This window comes from Nycticebus coucang, chromosome X (assembly GCF_027406575.1).
Source record: "Nycticebus coucang isolate mNycCou1 chromosome X, mNycCou1.pri, whole genome shotgun sequence".
In the NCBI taxonomy this organism is placed as follows: Eukaryota; Metazoa; Chordata; class Mammalia; order Primates; family Lorisidae; genus Nycticebus; species Nycticebus coucang.
The window spans coordinates 933,227-953,031 of record NC_069804.1 but is presented as its reverse complement, the minus strand read 5'-3'; the positions used below and the strand labels follow the sequence as shown (position 1 = coordinate 953,031).

The window sequence follows — 19,805 nt, the reverse complement described above, 5'->3', positions numbered from 1 at the left end:
TGAATAGCACAGGAAAAGGATCGATTGGAGGTCTTGGGAAAGGCATTGGTGGGATAGGACGTGGGTTTTGGAAAATGGGTTGAATTTAAACCACTGAGGAGCCACAGTGAGAGAGCACAAATAATCCTGGACCAGGAGGTACGGTGTGACCCTATAAAGATCCCGCAGCTAAGACACCCAGCCCTGAGACCTTCCTGCAAAAGCTGAGCAAAGAGAACTAGGGCCCCCAGATGTGCATCTGCTCACTACTGGGGTGTCTGCAAGAGACTTTCCCATGTTTTGTTCTAGAACTTTTGTGGTTTCATGCCTTACATTTAATCTTTGATCTATCTTTTTTTTTTTTTTTTGAGACAGAGTCTCAAGCTCTCGCCCTGGGTAGAGTGCCATGACATTACAGTTCACAGCAACCTCAAACTCTCAGGCTTAAGCAATTCTTTTGCCTCAGCCTCCCAAGTAGCTGGGGCTACAGGTGCCTGCCACACCTGGCTATTTTTTGGTTGCAGTTGTCATTGTTGTTTAGCAGGTCTGGGCTGGGTTCGAACCCGCCACCCTCAGTGTATGTGACCAGTGCCCTATCCACTGAGTACGGGTGCCATCTTTGATCTATCTTAATTTTTTTTTTTTTTTTTGAGCTAGAGTCTCAAGCTATTGCCTGGGTAGAGTGCCGTGGCATCACAGCTCACAGCAACCTCAAACTCTTGGGCTTAAGTGATTCTCTTGCCTCAGCCTCCCAAGTAGCTGGGACTACAGGCACCTGCCACAATGCCCAGCTATTTGTTGTTGTTGTTGTTATTGCTTTTTAGCTGACCCGGGAAGAATTCCTTGTATGTGGCCGACGCCCTGGCCACTGAGCTATGGGTGCCACCCAATCGTGAGTTAGTTTTTGTGAGTGGTAAGAGATGGGGTCCTGTTTCTTTCCTCTGCACATGGCTATCCAGTTTTCCCAGCACCATTTATTGAATAGGATTCCCTTTCCCTGGCGTCTTTGTGTGTGTGTGTGTGTTGTTTGTTTGTTTGTTCGTTTTTTGAGACAGTATCTTGGTCTGTAGCTCAGGCCCAAGTGCAGTGGGATCATCATAACTCAAGCAACTTCAAACTCAATCCATGGGTCCATCTATCCATCCAGTCATCTGCCCATTTATTTATCAATTCATCCATCTGTCCATCTCCATTCATCTGTTCATCCATCCATCCATTAATCTATTGATCCATCCATTTGTCCATCCATCCACCCATCCATCTATCCCACCTGTCTGTTCACCTATTATTCATCCACTAATCCATTCATTCACCTACCCATCCATCTATTTACCTATCTAATCATCCATCTATCCATCCATCCATCCATCCATCCATCCATCCATTCACCTATCTAATCATCCATCTATCCATCCATCCATTCATCCATTCACCTATCTAATCATCCATCCATCCATCCATCCATCCATCCATCCATCCATCCATCCATTCACCTATCTAATCATCCATCTATCCATCCATCTATCTATCTATCCATCCATCCATCCATCCATCCATCCATCCATCCATCCATTCACCTATCTAATCATCCATCTATGCATCCATTCATCCATTCCATCTGTTTGTTCACCTATTATTCATCCACTAATCCATCCATTCACCTATCCATCCATCTATTTACCTATCTAATCATCCATCCATCCATCCATCCATCCATCCATCCATCCATTTACCTATCTAATCATCCATCCATCCATTCATTCATTTATCTATCTGCATTCATTCTGACCTTCCATATTCCCCAATTTGTAACTCCCTTCTCTGAAAATGACAGACTTGGCTCCCACTATCTGAAATATCATGACTTATTTAGTCAATCCTAGGGCATACCCTTTCACTAACCAACATGCTCAGACCTCTGGGAAAAATCAAAGCTATTCAAGTCTATATTCTGAAGCAAAGACAGGTTTCCTTTCTCCGTTAGCTGTCCTTCCAGTTGCAAACGTGGTATTCTCAGAAAAATGGTAAGGTAGGCCGATGGGGACAGTGCACAGCGCTTTGTTACGTGACCACACAAGCAAACATCCCAGGATACGCAGTGGGCACTCCTGTGCATTTCACTCGCTCATCACCATTATCTTTGGCAAACCCAAAAAGAAAAGCCACTGTTAATGTACAGTTGACTTACTTCTCGGGGAAACAAAGTTTTCTAAACCATCTTGATACATTCCACAACTAATGCATTTGCAAAAATCTTGGTTTTTCTTTGTCACTTTCCCTCTAACTTTCTGATGACAAGAACACTGACTTCCCTTTCTAAATCTCAAATTCCCTTTAGTGATGCCTCAAAACATACTCATGTGTCCCTCTGTGCCCAGGAGAAAAGTTGCAGCTTCAAATCATCTACTTCAATTTTGAAATGGTGCAGGTTACCTGGAACGCAAGTGAATACTCGGGGACAAACCTCACTTTCCTCTACACGTAAGTGGCCTTGGGGACCTAGAGCCTTGCCCCTGGTGCTGAGAGAGTTCTCCTTCTGAGAGACGTTGGGGGTGGGAGAGCCAGAAGTGAAGGTGTGGAGAGCCTGAATGACTGTGTTCTGTGTAGTTCTCAGACCTCACCCAAACCACAGTCACAACCACAGTTGTCCCTAAACCTTCTCAACCCCATGTGATGACTAAGTCACCCTCAAAGTTACCTAGGTTCTTTTTATTTTTGCAGTTTCTGGCCAGGGCCGGGTTTGAACCCGCCACCTCCAGTATATGGGGCTGGCGCCTTATTCCTTGAGCCACAGGTACCACCCAAAATCACCTAGGTTCTTACAAGGATATTGGCAAACAGCCTTGTTGCCCCTGGGTTCTTTCCATCATGGCAGGAAATAGCCCCAAATTATACCTCCACCTCTTGTAAATCTCTGTTGGGCCCTCTGCAACATGGCAGGAAACCTCTACCCCCTGTAAATCTGTTATTGTAAATAACAGGTTATTGAAACACCAGGGGCGGCGCCTGTGGCTTAGTAGGTAGGGCGCCGGCCCCATATGCTGAGGGTGGCGGGTTTAAACCTGGTCCCGGCCCAACTGCAACAACAAAAAAATAGCCACGTGTTGTGGTGGGTGGTCCCAGCTACTTGGGAGACTGAGGCAAGAGAATTGCCTAAGCCCAAGAGTTGGAGGTTGCTGTGAGCTGTGTGCCGCCATGGCACTCTACTGAGGGCAATAAAATGAGACGCTGTCTCCACCAAAAAAAAAAAAAAAGAATGGAAAACCAGGATCCCATATATTCAATACTAATTTGAAAGTAGTCGATGGAACAACTACACCCCCAGATGAGAGAAAAATACAAGTAAATTTAAGAAGCAGGGAGGGGCGCACAGGGGTTCTGTAACTTGCTACCTAACAGGTATAATGTTGTGGTACACAGCACACTTCCTGCATGAAGGATTCAACTACAACTTGAACTTCTCCTAAGAAATGCAAACAATGTAACCTAATTGAATGTATTCTCATATTATCTGGAAAAAAAAAAAAAAAAGGAAGAAAGAATCACGCTCTAAAATTTTTACGCCACGTCACCAGGGGCCACCTTCCAACCATGCGTCTGGTGTGGTTTTATTTGCCTCTTATACCCAAATGAAAGCGGGAGTGAGGGTTTTTCCAATGAAATTAGTCTGAAGTTTGTAAACAGGAGGTGTGTCATATGTGGTTGGGCCTCGATTTTGATAACTCAGGAGATAAACGGGAAAGACCACAGTACAGGGAAAATTTTTCATGCATTTAGGTGAAAAATAAGATTCACAGAAAAAAAGAAAAACTGCTGTATTTTCCAGGTGCTCAGAACAGATAAGTCATTTGAGTTTTTTCCAAGTCTTGGTTTTTGTCTTCTGCAAAGGGGGCAAATCTTGGCACCGTCCCCCGCTAGGATGTGAGGGAGGAAACACAGGCTCGTGCCAGGCCAGAACCTGAGCTGCTTCTGAGATTGTAAGGAAGGCCACAGGGGAGAGAGGTCTGATCTTGGCATGTCCTTGTTAAAGCCCCTCATGCCCTGTCCCCCAATTAGGGGTCCCCTAATTGGTTTACTTTGCCAGTCAAACGATCCCTTACTAATTTGCCTGGTTGGCATTCCAAAGTACCAAAAACAAAACAGCTTAGATCAACAGGTATCTATTCTCCCAGCCCTGGAGCCCAAGAGTCTGAAGTGCAGGGGTCTCAGGGCTGCGCTCCCTCCACAGGCCCCAGGGAGGCTCCTTCCTGCTCCATCCAGCTCCTGGGCGGCTTCCCTGGGCTTGTGGCCACATCACTCCAATCTCTGCCTCCCTCTCCACATGGCTTCTCCTCTGTGTCTGTGTCTCCTCTGCTGTCTCTTAGCAGGACACCTGTCACTGGGTTTAGGGCCCTTCCTAATCCAGGATGGTCTTATCCATATGTCCTTAACTTAATCTGCCACAGACCCTATTTCCAGATAAAGTCCCGTGCCCACCTTTTGGATTTTGAGGCCTGGTCTTTTGCCTTTGGGGAGGCCACTTTACAACCCACTCCAGGAGAAATTCATGGCATTTAACAGTTGTGAGAAGAGATGCTTCTCTGTGAGGGCACGTCTCTGCCTGTGTGAGTCTGCTATAAGGACGTGGTGGGAGGGAGCTGCCATTAGGTTTGCTGAGATGCTGTTGTGGAAGCCGCCCTTGGCTAAGTGGTCGTTTTCCAACTCCCAGATTCAGCAGTGAGGGAGAATATGACCAATGCACCAGGTATATTCTTCAACACAGCCACACGGTCGGCTGCCTCCTGGACACGAACGATGACGGAATTCTGTATTTTTCCATCAGGAACGGGCTGCAGCCTGTTCTCACCGAAAGTCGGTGGATCACTGATTACCGTAAGTACTGAGACGTGAGCCTGTGGCCTCCTTTGCTGTAACCTGCACTGCCCCCTTCCTGGCCCCAGTTGGGAGGAGCCCTGCCTTCTAGAAAGTTCCACCTTACACATAACACAGCTCAGGGAGGAATCTGCCCTGAGTGGGGGCAGGTGAGCACAGTGGGGCTGTGCTTTAAGGTTGTGAGTCAGAACGGCCTGGAGCTGCTGCCCCCACCCATGGAGGGAGAGAGAAACCGTCCCACTGGGGTTTATTCCCCCCTGGGAGTTTTGTCCCTCGATCTTGGAGGGATTCAACTGCGTGCAAATGTGGTGAAACCCTCTCTCCAAAATACTGATTCTTTATTCTGGAATTCTGGGATTCCATTCTGGAAAGGAAAGGAATTCTGTTCCTTTCTTTTTTCTTTTCTCTTTTTTTCTTCTCCTTTCCCCAGCCCTTCCTCTCCTCTCTTTTTTAGAGACAGAGTCTCACTTTGTCACCCATACAAAAATGCCATGGCCTCAGCCTAGCCCACTCCAGTGTCAAACTCCTGAGTTCAAGCAGTCCTCCTGCCTTAGTCTCCCAAATAGCTGGGACTACAGGCACCTTCCACCATATGCAGCTAATTTTTCTATTTTTATTTTTATTTATTTATTTATTTTTGAGAGTGTCTCACTATGTCACCCTCAGTAGAGTGCCGTGGCATTACAGCTCACAGCAACCTCAAACTCTTGGGCTTAAGTGATTCTATTGCCTCAGCCTCCCAAGCAGCTGGAACTACAGGCGCCCACCAGAACACCTGGCTGTTGCTTTGTTGCAGTTGTCATTGTTGTTTTAGCTGGTCTGAGCTGGGTTTGAACCCACCACTCGGTATATGTGGCCTGCGCCCCACCCACTGAGCTCTAGGCACCACCCATGATCCTACTTTTAAATGCAGCCACATTCTGCCGTCCTGGGGAGTTCGAATTTTAACACACCTTTTTACAGAGGGACACAATTCATTCCATGGGAGATACACAGGTGATTTTCAGAGCGTTCCTTGCAGGATACACCTGTAGGTACTTGTAGCTCTAGTGAAGGGTTGCACTCTAAAAGGAGAAAGGCTCCTCCAAGCCCAAGTCCCACAAGGTGAAAAAGGAAGTGTGGAAACGGCCGGAAGAAAGCAGGTCTGAACAGACCCGCCGCCTGGTGTGGGGAGGCGGCAGGACGGTCTTCACCAGCCACTGATCATTCTCCTGTTTCTCCTGCCCAGTGAAGCCCAGCTCCCCGAGAGGCCTGCGCTTCCTGTGGTGCAAGGAGCAGGTCACCGTGACGTGTTCCAACTTGTCCTACGGTGACTTTTTGTACGAGGTCCAGCACAGGAGTACCTTTGACACCACCTGGCAGGTGAGTTGGGTGACCAGCCCGGGGCCACAGTGGAAAAGCATCCCTGAGATTGAGTGGTGGGGCTGGCACTTCCCAGCAGGCCTTCTCCTCCGCCCTGCCTTTCCGCCACCTTCCTGGCTGCTGACAGTTCCTCTTGAGTGATGCCTAGTTCAGCTGGGATGTTTTAGCTTCTCTCTGCATCTGTGAGGGTCGTCTGGAGCAGTGGAAACAGCAGGTGATGGAGCCGTGTCTGTGCAATTCTCTCTCCCTGTTCACATTTCTATCTTTTCATTCTCTCTCAGTCTCTCCCACCTTCCCTCTCTCTCTCTCATCTGTCTTTCTAGCGACACACACACACATATACGGTCATGTGCCACATAGCCCAGGTTGTGGTCACTGACAGTTGACACCCATGACAACACTCCCCTGTGGCCATGATGGGGCTGCTGGCTGCAGGTGCACCACTTAAAATCTTCCACGCTCCACCCATGGGATGTTGGGCACTTGGATAATTTCCACATCTTTGCAATTGTGAACTGAGCTGCTATGAGCATTTGGGTGCAAATGTCCTTGTGGTACAATGATTTTTTTTTTTCCTTCTGGGTAGATACCTAGTAATGGGATTGCGGGATCCAATGGCAAGTGTGTGTTTAGCTCTCTGAGGAGGAATAAATTGTGGTATGTGTATATCATAGAATACTATTCAGCCAGAAAGAAAGACGGAGACTTTGCAACTTTTGTATTTACCTGGATTGGAGTTGGGGAACATTCTCCTTAGTAAAGGACCACAGAAATGTAAATGCAAGGGCGGCACCTGTGGCTCAAAGGAATAGGGCGCTGGCTCCAGATGCTGGAGGTGGCAGGTTCAAACCCAGCCCCGGACAAAAACTGCAAAAAAAAAAAAAAAAAAAATGAAATGCAAGTATCCAATGTCCTCAATACTGATACGAAACCAGTAGATGAACAGCTACACGCCCACACGGGAGAAAGACATAATTAAATTGAAGAAGTGGGGGAGGAGGAGGGACGCTTGGTAAGTCTTCACCTACAGGGGCTCAGTATAGGGTGCTTGGGACATGTCCTGGGTGGAGGGCTCAACAACAGCTTGCAGTTTACCTGAGAAACAGCGCTGTAACCTAATTGTTTGTACCCTCACATTAAGCTGAAATTAAAAAAAAAAAGAAAGAAAAACTTCCACATTTATAATTTTGACTCAAACTGTACAAAAGCAATTCATGGAACAAAAATATTTGTATGCCGTGATATTCTGAAATTAAATAATACGGTAGAACCTCTGTAAGTTAACTACCTGAGGAACTGTAGCAAACTGGTCAACATACAGAGTTGTCAGCATAGGAACCAGGCCTGGGGTGCTGACTCGTACAGATGGTGACGTCTGCTCTGTGAAAACTAGGTGAACATCGGCTCGGTGCCTGTGGCTCAAGTGGCCGAGGCGCCAGCCACATACACCTGATCTGGTGGGTTTGAATCCAGCCTGGGCCCGCCAAACAACAATGACAGCTGCAACCAAAAAAAAAAAAAAAATAGCCAGGCAGGACGGTGCCTGTGGTTCAAAGGAGTAGGGTGCCAGCCCCATATGCTGGAGGTGGCAGGTTCAAACCCAGCCCCGGCCAAAAACTGCAAAAAAAAAAGAAAGAAAAATAGCCGGGCATTGTGATGGGCACCTGTAGTCCCAGCTACTTGGGAGGCAGAGGCAGGAGAATCGCTTGAGCCCAGGAGTTGGAGGTTGCTGTGAGCTGTGATGCCATAGCACTCTACAGGGGGTGACAGCTTGAGGCTCTGTCTCAAAAAAAAAAAAAGAAAAGAAAGAAAAAGAAAATTAGGTGAACGTAACGAGGAGGTCAGGGTAGGGAGGTGGTCACCTATGGAAGTTTTAGTTTATTTATATGAACATTATAGGTACCTATGTATTCTACATCAATATAGGTAATTATATCTATAATGATAAATATATTAATATAAAATATATATAGAGAGAAATAAAGGGATACAGACATCTAATACGCCCCAAACACCTGCCCTAATAGCATATCTGCACCCATCTGCACATATCTGTATATGTCCATCCTTAGGTTTGTGTATATAGAAACAGATTTATATTGTGAGGTACCTATGATACATGTGTTCTATCTTTATATATAGATCCATATTTCATATCTTTATCCATATATTCTACATCTGCGTACGCAGAGAGATTGAGATTCGTTTTCAGGGATTAGCTTGTGTGATGATGACATCTGGCTAGTCAGAAACTGAGGCAGAGTCTCACTATGTCACCCTGGGTAGAGTGCCGTGGAGTCACAGCTCACAGCAACTGCAAGGTCTTGGGCTTAAGCAATTCTCTTGCCTCAGCCTCCCACGTAGCTGGGACTACAGGCACCCACCACAACGCCCGGCTATTTTTTATTGCAGTTGTCGTTATTGCTTGGCAGGCCCGGGCTGGGTTCGAACCTGGCAGCTCTGGTGTATGTGGCTGACACCCTAACTGCTGCTGAGCTACAGGTGCCGAGCCCTGAGGCAGGGTTTCTGCTTCCGTCTTGAGGCCAAATCCCTTCTTCTCTGAGACCTTCAGGTGATGTAGTGAGGCTCAGCCACTGGACAGAGTTAATCAACTGTCACGGTTAATCACATTTGCAAAATACTTTCCCGAGGACATCTAGACTGGTGTTTGGCTGAACAAGCCAGGCAGACCCCCCAAATTCACCATCACACCCCCGTCCCCATTGGGTAGCTACGGGCTGCAACAGGAACCCCACTCTCCAGTTTAGAGACATGGAAACAATTTCTGGTTATGAGTTTGTAAGTGCCATCAAGGGAAAAAAGTAAAATTATACAGATCTGAACAACCCAGGGGCTGGTGGCTGTCACCTGATAATTAAAGGGCTACGCTGTAAATGAGGGATTAAGTTCCCCACATTGTAGGCCTGGATCTCGTAAGAAGAACACGTACCACCACCCAAAATTAGGGACATTTTTAGCAAAGCAACCATCCCTGGAGGGGCCTGAGAAAGACTCCAGTCTGCCTGGAGCGGCTCTGCTGATGTTTAAGGCCTAGCACCAGCTGGGTTGTCTGGCTACGTGAATGCTCAACTACGTGAATGCCCACGGTTCTGTGAGCACAGGTGTGCAGGGAGCCCTGGCGGCTCAGATAACGATGCTGACAAAAAGTGCTACACGTGAAGCATCTAACACGGCATGACCCCAAAGCACTCTGCCTCTCGAGACCCGGCAAAGGAGCTACACGTGCTGCTGTCCAGGGCACACCAGTCTGCAGAGGCTGAAGGTGGCTGGTTGACAAGCAGACGGGAGCCACTGTCCCCACAGAGCATACCTTCCGTAGGAGACACACCGACAAGAATGGGTTGCAACGGGCAGGGTATGGTGAGTGCTGTGGACAGGACAGCCCAGCGCGCAGAAGAAAGGCTGATTTCCCTGGGGTGGTTGGCGGAGATTTGCTTCTGTGTGAGAAGACTGGTGGACCCGATGCCTCAGCTTGCAAAGGCCACTGCCCCGTGGATCTGGAGGAAGTGCATGTTGAGATCTGTGGTGTATGGACTCCCTCCTGCAGAGACTTCAGCATGACTCGGAAGGCAGGCAGGACAGGTGCTCAGAGAGGTGAGCTCCCGGGGGTGGGATGGACTTTGTCAAACCATCTGGTTTCTGCTTCTGTCCCATTCCCTCTGATTTTGCTGCCCACTTCCAAGCTCCCCCAGGATGTGCCTGCTGCTGATACACGGAAGGAGCCCTGGAAAACCCACCTTGTCATCTTATTTACTTATTTTATTTTTATTTATTTTTTTGAGACAGAGCCTCAAGCTGTCGCCCTTGGTAGAGTGCTATGGCATCACAGCTCACAGCAACCTCCAACTCCTGGGCTCAAGTGATTCTCCTGCCTCTGCCTCCCAAGTAGCTGGGACTATAGGCACCTGCCACCACGGCCGGCTTGTTTTTGTATTTTTAGTAGAGATGTGGTCTTGCTCTTGCTCGGTCTGGTCTTGAACTCCTGAGCTCAAGGGATCTACCTGTGTCAGTTTCATAGAGTGCTGGGATTATAGACCTGAGCGACTGTGCCCAGCTGTAACCTCCTCTTTTTTTTTTTTTTTTTTTTGCAGTTTTTGGCTGGGGCTAGGTTTGAACCCGCCACCTCCAGTGTATGGAGCCGGCACCCTACTCCTCGAGCCACAGGTGCTGCTCTGTAACCTCCTTTTTTTTATAAGGTTTCCAGTCCTATTGGGTTAGCACCCAGAGTAATGACTTCATCTTAACTTGATCCCATCTGGGAAGAACTCATCTTCAAATAAAGCCCCGTTTGCAGGGGTCACAGAGGAGGACTTGAGCGTATCTTTTTGAGGGGTTACAAGTTAACTCATAACAATTATTCACGTGTGGGCTGGTGTCTCTCTGACATTACAGAGTGCTTTGGGGTCACGCAACCCCACTTGGGTCTTTCACCGGCATTTTTTTCCTTGTACGTGAGAGAGCGGTGGGGCTTGGAATATTGAAATGAGGGTGTTTGGACGTGAGCTGGCAAGACAACCAGAAGAAGACATCTCATTTTCCCTTCCTCTCTTGTGTTTGCACTTTCTCACTTACAGTTTTATACATGGTACTGTCGGAGACACAAACAATTTTCCTGGAGTACGTCCTTTGCACAGCTGGGGGAAGTCATTGGAGCCTCTAGGAATTTAGGGCAGATGACCACCAGGTTCCAGCCAGAAGAATGTGCATAGTGGACTGATTTGTGCTGTTATTTGAGCTGGAAAACAGGGCGTGGATTCCAGGAAGATAAGGAGACAGGAAAGAGGATATTTTGCATAATCAGTGCCTTACAGGGTGAGGGCTGGAGAGGGTTTGAGGGCTGCAGCATCACGGATGTGACTCTCCCTACAACGTAGAAAGGGTTGTGTGATAAAATATAGCAGCGAGGATGAATGGAAAGATAAAATAAATGCCGCTTTGATGGAGCTGTAAGAAGCAGGAGCTGGAGGAACCCATCAGAATGGGGTGAAAAGGGACGTATTACTGGGACATATTTAACATATTTGATACATTTTGACATATTTCAAAGGGACATTCTGATATATTTCAAAAGATGGGAGAGAATGGATTTTTACCTAAATAATGTGCAAATAATGGCTTGGTGCCCGTAGCACAGTGGTTATGGCGCCGGCCATGTGCACCAAGGCTGGCAGGTTCGAACCCAGCCTGTGCAGGCCAGCTAAACAACAATGACAACTGAAACAAAATAATGCCAGGGATTGTGGCAGGTGCCTGTAGTCCCAGCAACTTGGGAGCCTGAGGCAAGAGAATCGCTTAAGCCCAAGAGTTTGAGGTTGCTGTGAGCTGTGACGCCATGGCACTGTACCCAGGGTGACATAGTGAGACTCTGTCTCAAAAACAAACAAACAAACAAACAAAAAATGCAAATAATAAAACAAGATATGGCTCCATGATGCTGACCATGAAGAAACTGTAAGAGCTTTTTATTTTTTGTTATTTTATTTTTTTGTAGAGACAGAGTCTCACTGTACTGCCCTCCGTAGAGTGCCATGACGTCACATGGCTCACAGCAACCTCTAAATCTTGGGTTTACACTATTCTCTCGCTTCAGCCTCCCAAGCAGCTGGGACTACAGGCGCCCGCCACAACACCCGGCTATTTCTTTTTGTTGTTGCAGTTTTGCTGGGGCTGGGTTTGAACATGCCACCCTTGGCATATGGGGCTGGCGCTCTACTCACTGAACCACAGATGCCGCCCTGTAAGAGCTTTTTAGTCATCTCATTTTTGACTTATTCTCTCTCTCTCTTTTTTTTTTTTTAGAAGAAAAGTGTATAGGAGGTTTTATACACATGGACGTCTATTGAGACATTATCTAAAATAAACACAAGATGTTGGGGACCACCTATATTCCCTAACATAGGAAGATCATTAAATAAATTAAAGAACATTCATGCAATAAAATGGCTAAGAGCTTAGCTGGGCATTGTGGCGGGTGCCTGTAGTCCCAGCTACTTGGGAAGCTGAGGCAAGATAACTGCCTAAGCCCAAGAGCTGGAGGTCACTGTGAGCTGTGATACCACTGCACTCTACTGAGGACGACAAAGTGAGACTCTGTCTCTAAAAAAAAAAAGTTAAAATTGTTAAGAGCCCTTAGAGGTATCTGAAAGAATAAAGAATATCTGGGGACAAGGTGGAAACTCTGGGATAAAACGTTGCGTTGTTTGAGTGCCCTGGCAGGAGCGAAACCCAGCCCCATCTGTTCATGGGGCTTATACCTTGGCGCTAAAACAAAGTAGGTTTTTATGTTTTTTTCTATTGCCTTTGCTTTGCATGTTTCTGTTTCCTAAAGTTTCAAAGGTAAGCCTGTGTTACTCTATAATCATAAAGAAAATGATTCATTTTTTTAAGGAGGTTCTTGTCACCAGTGCATCCTTCAAAGGCATCTGTAATAGTGTTTGTTACAAAAGGGTTTTTCCTCCTCCTTTTGGAGGAAAGCACCTGCTGGGTCTGTGTCATTTGTTGTTGGAATAAAGACTGGGGTGGAGGGAGGATGTTTTGCAGATGGGTTGGAAATTTGAGTGTCAAATTTGGGTGAGAAGTGTGGGTGAAATCAGTAACTGGTGTGTGTGTGCCCCTTTGGGCTCCCAACTGTGCTTTCCCAGTCCAAGGAGGAAAAGACCTGTCATGTCACAGTGCGAGGCTTGGACGCTGAGAAATGCTACTACTTGCGGGCCAGAGTGAAGACAGATGAACTCAGCTATGGCCCCAGCACCTACCCCAGCGACTGGTCGGAGGTGACCTTCTGGCAGGGAGGCCAGCGGAGGGGTAAGGCTTGTCACACAGCCTCGGGCTGCCGTCCTGCCTTCAGGGAAGAGGGGGTCATACCTGAGAACACACCAGCCTTAAGTCCTCCTCCACAGATCAATAATCAGGAAACTTGCTCGGTGCCCATAGCTCAGGGGTTAGGGCACCGGCCACATGCACCAGGGCTTGTAGGTTTGAACCTGGCCTGGGCCTGCTAAACAACAATGACAACAGTAACAACAACAATAACAAAAGTAGCCAGGCATTGTTGTGGCGGGCGCCTGTCATCCCAGCAACTTGGGAGGCTGAGGCAAGAGTTGGAGGTTGCTGTGAGCTGTGATGCCACGGCACTCTACCCAGGGTGACACAGTGAGACTCTGTTTCAAAAAAAAAATTGGGAAACACTTCCACTTTTTACTTCCTTCCCCATCTGCCTTCCCCATTAGGCCAACTTCAATTTTACTTCTGTGAACCCAGAAGCAACCGTGATAATGCCAGTTCATTGGGCCAACTTCAGTTTTACTTCTGTGAACACAGAAGCAATATTAATAATGCCACTTATGGGAAACCTTGTGTGTCTCAGGGATGACAAAACTGGTGTGTCTCAGGGACGATGTACCTTATAGCTTATCTCTGAAAGATCTTTGAAAATGTCGGTGCTATTATACTGATATCTATATCTTTATATAGATGCAGATGATCCATCCTAGACAGTCATAATAGAGGCTGTAGAAAGACAGATGATAGATGGGTGATGGAAACAGATGGGTAGAGAGATGTACAGAGATAAATAAAGGTAGTGGATGGAGGGTGGCACCTGTGGCTCAAGGAGTAGGGCACTAGCCCCATATACTGGAGGTGGTGGATTCAAAGGTTCAATACCTGGCCCTGGCCAAAAACTGCAAAAAAAATTAATATATATATATTAATATATATTATATATAATTATATTATATAATATATAATATATTAATATATATTATATATTATTTATATATATATATCTTTATTTACCTATCCACCCATTATATACATTATGGGCACTGGCCACATGTACCAATATAATATATAATATAATATATATTATAATATTATTAATATATATAATGGGTGGATAGATACATAAAGATAAAGATAGATGATGGATGAATAGACAGATAAGTGGATAGATGTATAGATAGATAAATAGATAAAGAAAATAAATGCATAGATGAAAAAATGTATACAAAGATAGATCATGGATGGATGGAGAGAGAGACGGATACACGAGAGACAGATGGCCAGAGACAGACACAGACACAGACAGACGGATAGATAGATTTAACAGATGGATGCATGGATAAATTAATAGACACACAGATAAAGGCAAGCAATGCAACTGAATCGTTTGTGTGCATCTATTAATCTGAAAAAAAAATAGCTACAAAGATTAGAGATGAATAGACAGACAGATAGATGGATAGGTGGATGCATATGAAAGTTGGATGCATACATAAATAAATAAATAGGTAAAAGATAGGTAATAGATGAAAGAGAGATGAATGGCTAGACAGACATTCTCTGCTCCCCAAAATCATCAATGAAGGAGACCCCATTTCTTGGCAACCTTGTCAGAGCTGCCTTTCATTCACTGTAAATCTTTTGTGGTGTTATCTTGTAAACAAAGGTGAGATTCCAAATGTAGGGCCCTTCTTGTAACTGAACAGGCAGTGCATCTGAACCTCCTTTTATTATTATTATTATTATTTTGTAGCTTTTGGCCAGGGCTGGGTTTGAACCCACCACCTCCCGGCCTAGGGGGCTGGCGGCCTACTCCTTTGAGCCACAGGCGCCACCCTATTATTATCATTTTTAAGCGTGTTTAAAATCCATCCAAATTTTGATTATTGCTATTATTAGTTGTTACACTGAGTCTTTTCTTCTTAAATATCTCTCCTATCGTGTTCCTTCAAACATCTGGACACTTGTACTCAAGAGTAGATGTTGCACGTGAATGCCTCAGTTGGTCTGCAAAAACAGAGTAATAGTAAAAATAAAAATTAGTCGGATGGAAAAAAAGGGCACCTGTAGAGAAGGTGAGAGGGGCTTGTCATTACTGGGAGACAGGTCAGCAAAAGAAGCATTAGCTACGAACGTTAAGGAAGCTGCTGTCACCTGCAGGGTCTCACATCAAATTCGTGGCTGGGCTCACGTCTGTAATCCCAGCAGTCTGGGAGGCCGAGGTGGGAGGATCCCTTAAGCTCAAGAGTTTGAGACCAGGGGTGGCGCCTGTGGCTCAGTGAGTAGGGCGCCGGCCCCATATGCCGAGGGTGGCGGGTTCAAACCCAGCCCCGGGCAAACTGCAACAAAAAAATAGCTGGGCATTGTGGCGGGCGCCTGTAGTCCCAGCTGCTCGGGAGACTGAGGCAGGAGAATCGCGTAAGCCCAAGAGTTAGAGGTTGCTGTGAGCCGTGTGATGCCATGGCACTCTACGCGAGGGCAGTACAGTGAGACTCTGTCTCTACAAAAAAAAATAAAAAAAATAAAAAATAAAGAGTTTGAGACCAGCCTGAACCAGAGTGAGACCCATCTCTAAATATAGCCAGGTGTGGTGGCCAGCAACTGTACTCCCAGCTACTCAGGAGGCTGAGGCAAGAGCATAACTTGAGCTCAAGACTTTGAGCCTGCTGTGAGCTAAAGATGCCACAGCACTCTACTGAGGGTGACGAAGTGAGACTCTGTCTCCATAAAAAACAAAACAACAACAATAAAAACAACAAACACACACACACAAAATAGGGGACAAACTTGCCAGCTGGGTGCCAGGACAATGAGTGGTTTGTGTATGTACTTTTTTTTTCCTTTGTAACTTGCAATTTCTGAAAACAATGGAATCCCCATCTTTTTTTCACTTGTCACATAATGTAAAATCTAAACAGACAGTGCAGAATGGCTCTTATCTGTGCCTAGATCCCTCCCTGCAAGGCAGACGGGTTTGTGTTGGGGGGAGGGGACAGAACACTGCTATGTATTGTCATGGAAGAGCCACGAAACAATTGGTGGGTCTGCAGAGGCCACCGAGACAGGTGGCCCTCATGCATGGCCCCTCAGCAGTGGACTCTGGGGACCTCCCTCCTCTGCCCCTGATCATTGTCACCTCTCCCTACGTCTGGGTCAAAGTGTTAAAAATCACACCCAGCCTCCTGCAATGGCCATGCCTGGTCCCCTCCCCGCTGAAGTCCACTCGCTGCTAACAACTATTAGCACTATTATAATAGTTGTTATTAGCGAGTGGACTTCAGCGGGGAGGGGACCAGGCATGGCCATTGCAGAAGGCTGGGTGTGCTAATAGCTGCCCAGCGGGGTGGGAGGAGCCCACTGGGTGAGACTGTGAGTGAACCGTGCTGCCCCTATGTGGCTATCCCTATTCGTACAGTTGTCTCTGCTCTTGCTACAATTGTTATCTTTCTTACTACAATTGTTAAATTTGTTGCTATAATTGCTACTACATTGCTCTTGCTACTGTTGCTAAGTTCTTGCTACAGTTGTTATTATTGCTACTACGGCAGCCCTGCTGTTCCCTTATCTCCTGAGTCTGCCCTCTCCCCTCTGTACCTGAACTCAGGGCCATACATGCTTCTTTATCCGTTCCTTATGCAGCAAAGGAACAGCAATGAAACACACACACCCGGCATTTCCAAAATGCAGGCAGTAAAGAGTAGTCTCCACCCACACCAGGGTAGTGGTGCCCATGGGCCTTGCCCCTGTCTCCCCCAGGGCTGGAGAGATCTCAGGTGCTGCTTGGGGAGCCCTGAAGCTCTGAGCAGACGTTCTGAGCAGGGGGAGGCATTTGGAAGCCCCCTATTGCAGGTGGGCAGCACAGCGGCTCGACCCTCAGAGTCTTTGTTTAAAGGAAGGTGGGCGTGGGTGTCAGTCCCAGGCAGGGCCTGCCGTGGCATCCTCCCTCCCAGGAATGGGGGCTGCTCAAGGCTAAAATGACTGTGTAGGAATCTCTCACTTTGGATAAGAAATATTCCTAGCTGGCACTGGGCCCGAGGAACTCAGGAATACAGGTCCTAGGATCTCTCCTAGCCATTCTGTAGGTTTTCTGGGGCTGCTGTGATAACGTACAAACATGCAGGTGACTTGAAACCATTTGAATTCACCTTCTCGTGGTCCTGGGGCCCAGGAGTCTAAGCTGCAGGTGTCTCAGGGCTGGTCCCTCCACAGGCCCCAGGGGAGGCTCCTTCCTGCCTCTCCCGGCTCCTGGGGGCTCCAGGCGTCCCTGGGCTTGGGGCTACATCACTCCAGTCTCTGCCTCCCTAATCTAGGATGGTCTCCTCACAGGATCCTTCACTAATTATATCTGCAGAGACCTTATGCCAGATTGCATTCTATTCCTAAGTTCTCAGTGATAGGACATGGACATATATATTTTGGGGTCACCATTCAACCCATTAAAATTGTATCCAGTTCCTTGGGGAGCCTCCTTCCTGCCTCTCCCAGCTCCTGGGGGCTCCAGGCATCCCTGGGCTTGTGGCCACATCACTCCAGTCTCTGCCTCCGTCTACATGTGGCTTCTCCTGTGTCTGTGTCTCCTCTGCTGTCTCTTAGGAGGGCACCTGTCACTGGGTTTAGGTCCCTCCCTGACCCAGGACAGTCTCATCTTCAGATCCTTCACTAATTATACCTGCAGAGACTCTGTTTCCAAATAAATTTCCATTAAAGGTTCCAGATATTAGAACTTCAACATACCTTTTGGGGGTCATGAAATCCAATGCACACACCCTCCAATAGGCAAAAACAAACCCCATCTTCCCTAAAGACCCGTGGTGAACCCAGGCTCCCTGGGGCAGCGTGTTGAACCAGACTGATGCCCTGGGACCGGATGTGAGGTGAGTTTCAGTCCCGAGACACCCTCTGTCATTCCAGGATGTGTCTCATAGCCGTCATAATTCACTGACATCAATATTCATGAAGGAAAAGAATGGGGGGGGGTGAGATGGAGTGGATGTAATATCACACTGAAAACTTAATGGCAATTATCTCATTTTGTTTCAGATTCATGCCCAGAGGAGCAACAGGCTGTCGAACCCAAATTCCCCAAATTTATATTAATTTGTAGCCTGGTCTCTCTGCTGACAGTGTGGCTTCTCCTCCTATCTTTGTGGAAGCTGAGGAGGTAAGGGCAAGTCCTGTGAGCACTTCACTCTGGTTGGGAGAGGGCTCTGGCTCCGGGGGTGGGGGGGGGGAAGGGAGGAGTCTGTGGAGTTGGAAAGAGTGAGTGGCCTGATGTGGTCATTTCTCTGAGCCTTGATTCCCACACATGTCCACTTTGCCAATGGCGCATTGCAAGAAAGTTGAGAAACCTAACACAAAATTTGCAGAGCTCTCTGGAGCATTCACTGAAAGAGATTCTTCTGCAGATAATAGAATATATTGGGCGGTGCCTGTGGCTCAGTCGGTAGGGCGCCGGCCCCATATACCGAGGGTGGCGGGTTCAAACCCGGCCCCGGCCAAACTGCAACCAAAAAATAGCCGGGCGTTGTGGCGGGCGCCTGTAGTCCCAGCTACTGGGGAGGCTGAGCCAAGAGAATCGCTTCAGCCCAGGAGTTGGAGGTTGCTGTGAACTGTGTGAGGCCACGGCACTCTACCGAGGGCCATAAAGCGAGACTCTATCTCTACAAAAAAAAAAAAAAGAATATATTAATGCCTCCGTTAAGTTCCCATAGATGGCTGTCTTGTGTCCAAGGAAGACGCAGTGGGGCCAGGTCATTCTATCATAGTTGGAGTAACAGGTGCATAAAAGACCTTTAAATTTTGAATAAGACCCATTAAACTAGGTGACATGGTGCAGTCAGCAAGAATAATAGCAAAAGATTTAACACTGTCTTTATTAGATCTACACCTGGATTTTTAGCTTTATAAATCCAATTATAGACATAAATATATATATATACTTGGAGGTGGAAGAGAGGCTTTGACAACTACAATACTTACTAGTTTTCTTTGTGAATCTCCCACATGATAATTTAACCACCTCGACTTCCATCTTCATTGAAACTTATTTACAGGATAGTACCCATAGCTCAGTGGATAGGGCACCGGCCACATATATCGTGGTTGGTGTGTTCGAACCCGGCCTGAACCAGCTAAAACAATAATGACAGCTGCAACAACAACAACAACAAAAATAGCTGGGTGTTGTGCCAGACACCTGTAGTCCCAGCTACTTGGAAGCTGAGGCAAGAGAATCTCTTAAGCCTAAGAGTTTGAGGTTGCTGTGAGCTACGATGCCACGGCATTCTGCCCAGGGCCACGGCTTGAGACTCTGTCTCAAAAAAAAAAAAAAAAGAAACTTATTTATACGTGGGCATTTGATATTTGGAGGTGCTATGCTGGAGGTGGTGGGTACCACTTTAGTTTTTCAGGGTGAGGTTTCTATAGCAATGCTAGCGGGATGCAGAGAGAATCACAGATGTCCTGTGCAGGGCAGCCACGTGGGATGTCTGAGCTGCCTCTTGGTGGGCAACGTAAAAGGTGGTCCATCCTAGTTTGATTCAGCATGGGAATGCTTCATTTTTAATTACCTCCAGATCTAGATTGATTTCCTAAAGCAGCTCAAATGGATGTTTCCGATGTGGGGTGACAAGGAAGGAGCCAGATGGGGGTGGCAGCCGGGCCAGGCACAGGGGCACATCAGGGACTAGACAGTTGTTTTTCATTCAGAGCTGAAATCACCCCCGAGGACAACTGAGTAATGCTCAGAGGCACTAATGCTTGTCCTGTGTCCAAGGAGGGACCGCTGT

At 47.0% G+C, this 19,805-nt stretch overlaps 1 protein-coding gene across 3 annotated transcripts in view; it reads left to right on the top strand.

Moving 5' to 3' along the window:
• Window positions 1–19,805, top strand: part of CRLF2 (cytokine receptor like factor 2) — a 41,360-nt gene that overhangs the window by 18,201 nt on the left and 3,354 nt on the right. For all 3 annotated transcript variants that reach the window (XM_053580151.1, XM_053580149.1, XM_053580150.1), the window contains 5 exons: window positions 2,358–2,460; window positions 4,688–4,851; window positions 6,080–6,213; window positions 12,876–13,038; window positions 18,058–18,178. In XM_053580151.1, coding sequence (XP_053436126.1) covers window positions 2,358–2,460; window positions 4,688–4,851; window positions 6,080–6,213; window positions 12,876–13,038; window positions 18,058–18,178 — 685 coding nt within the window. The remainder of the gene's footprint in view (window positions 1–2,357; window positions 2,461–4,687; window positions 4,852–6,079; window positions 6,214–12,875; window positions 13,039–18,057; window positions 18,179–19,805) is intronic.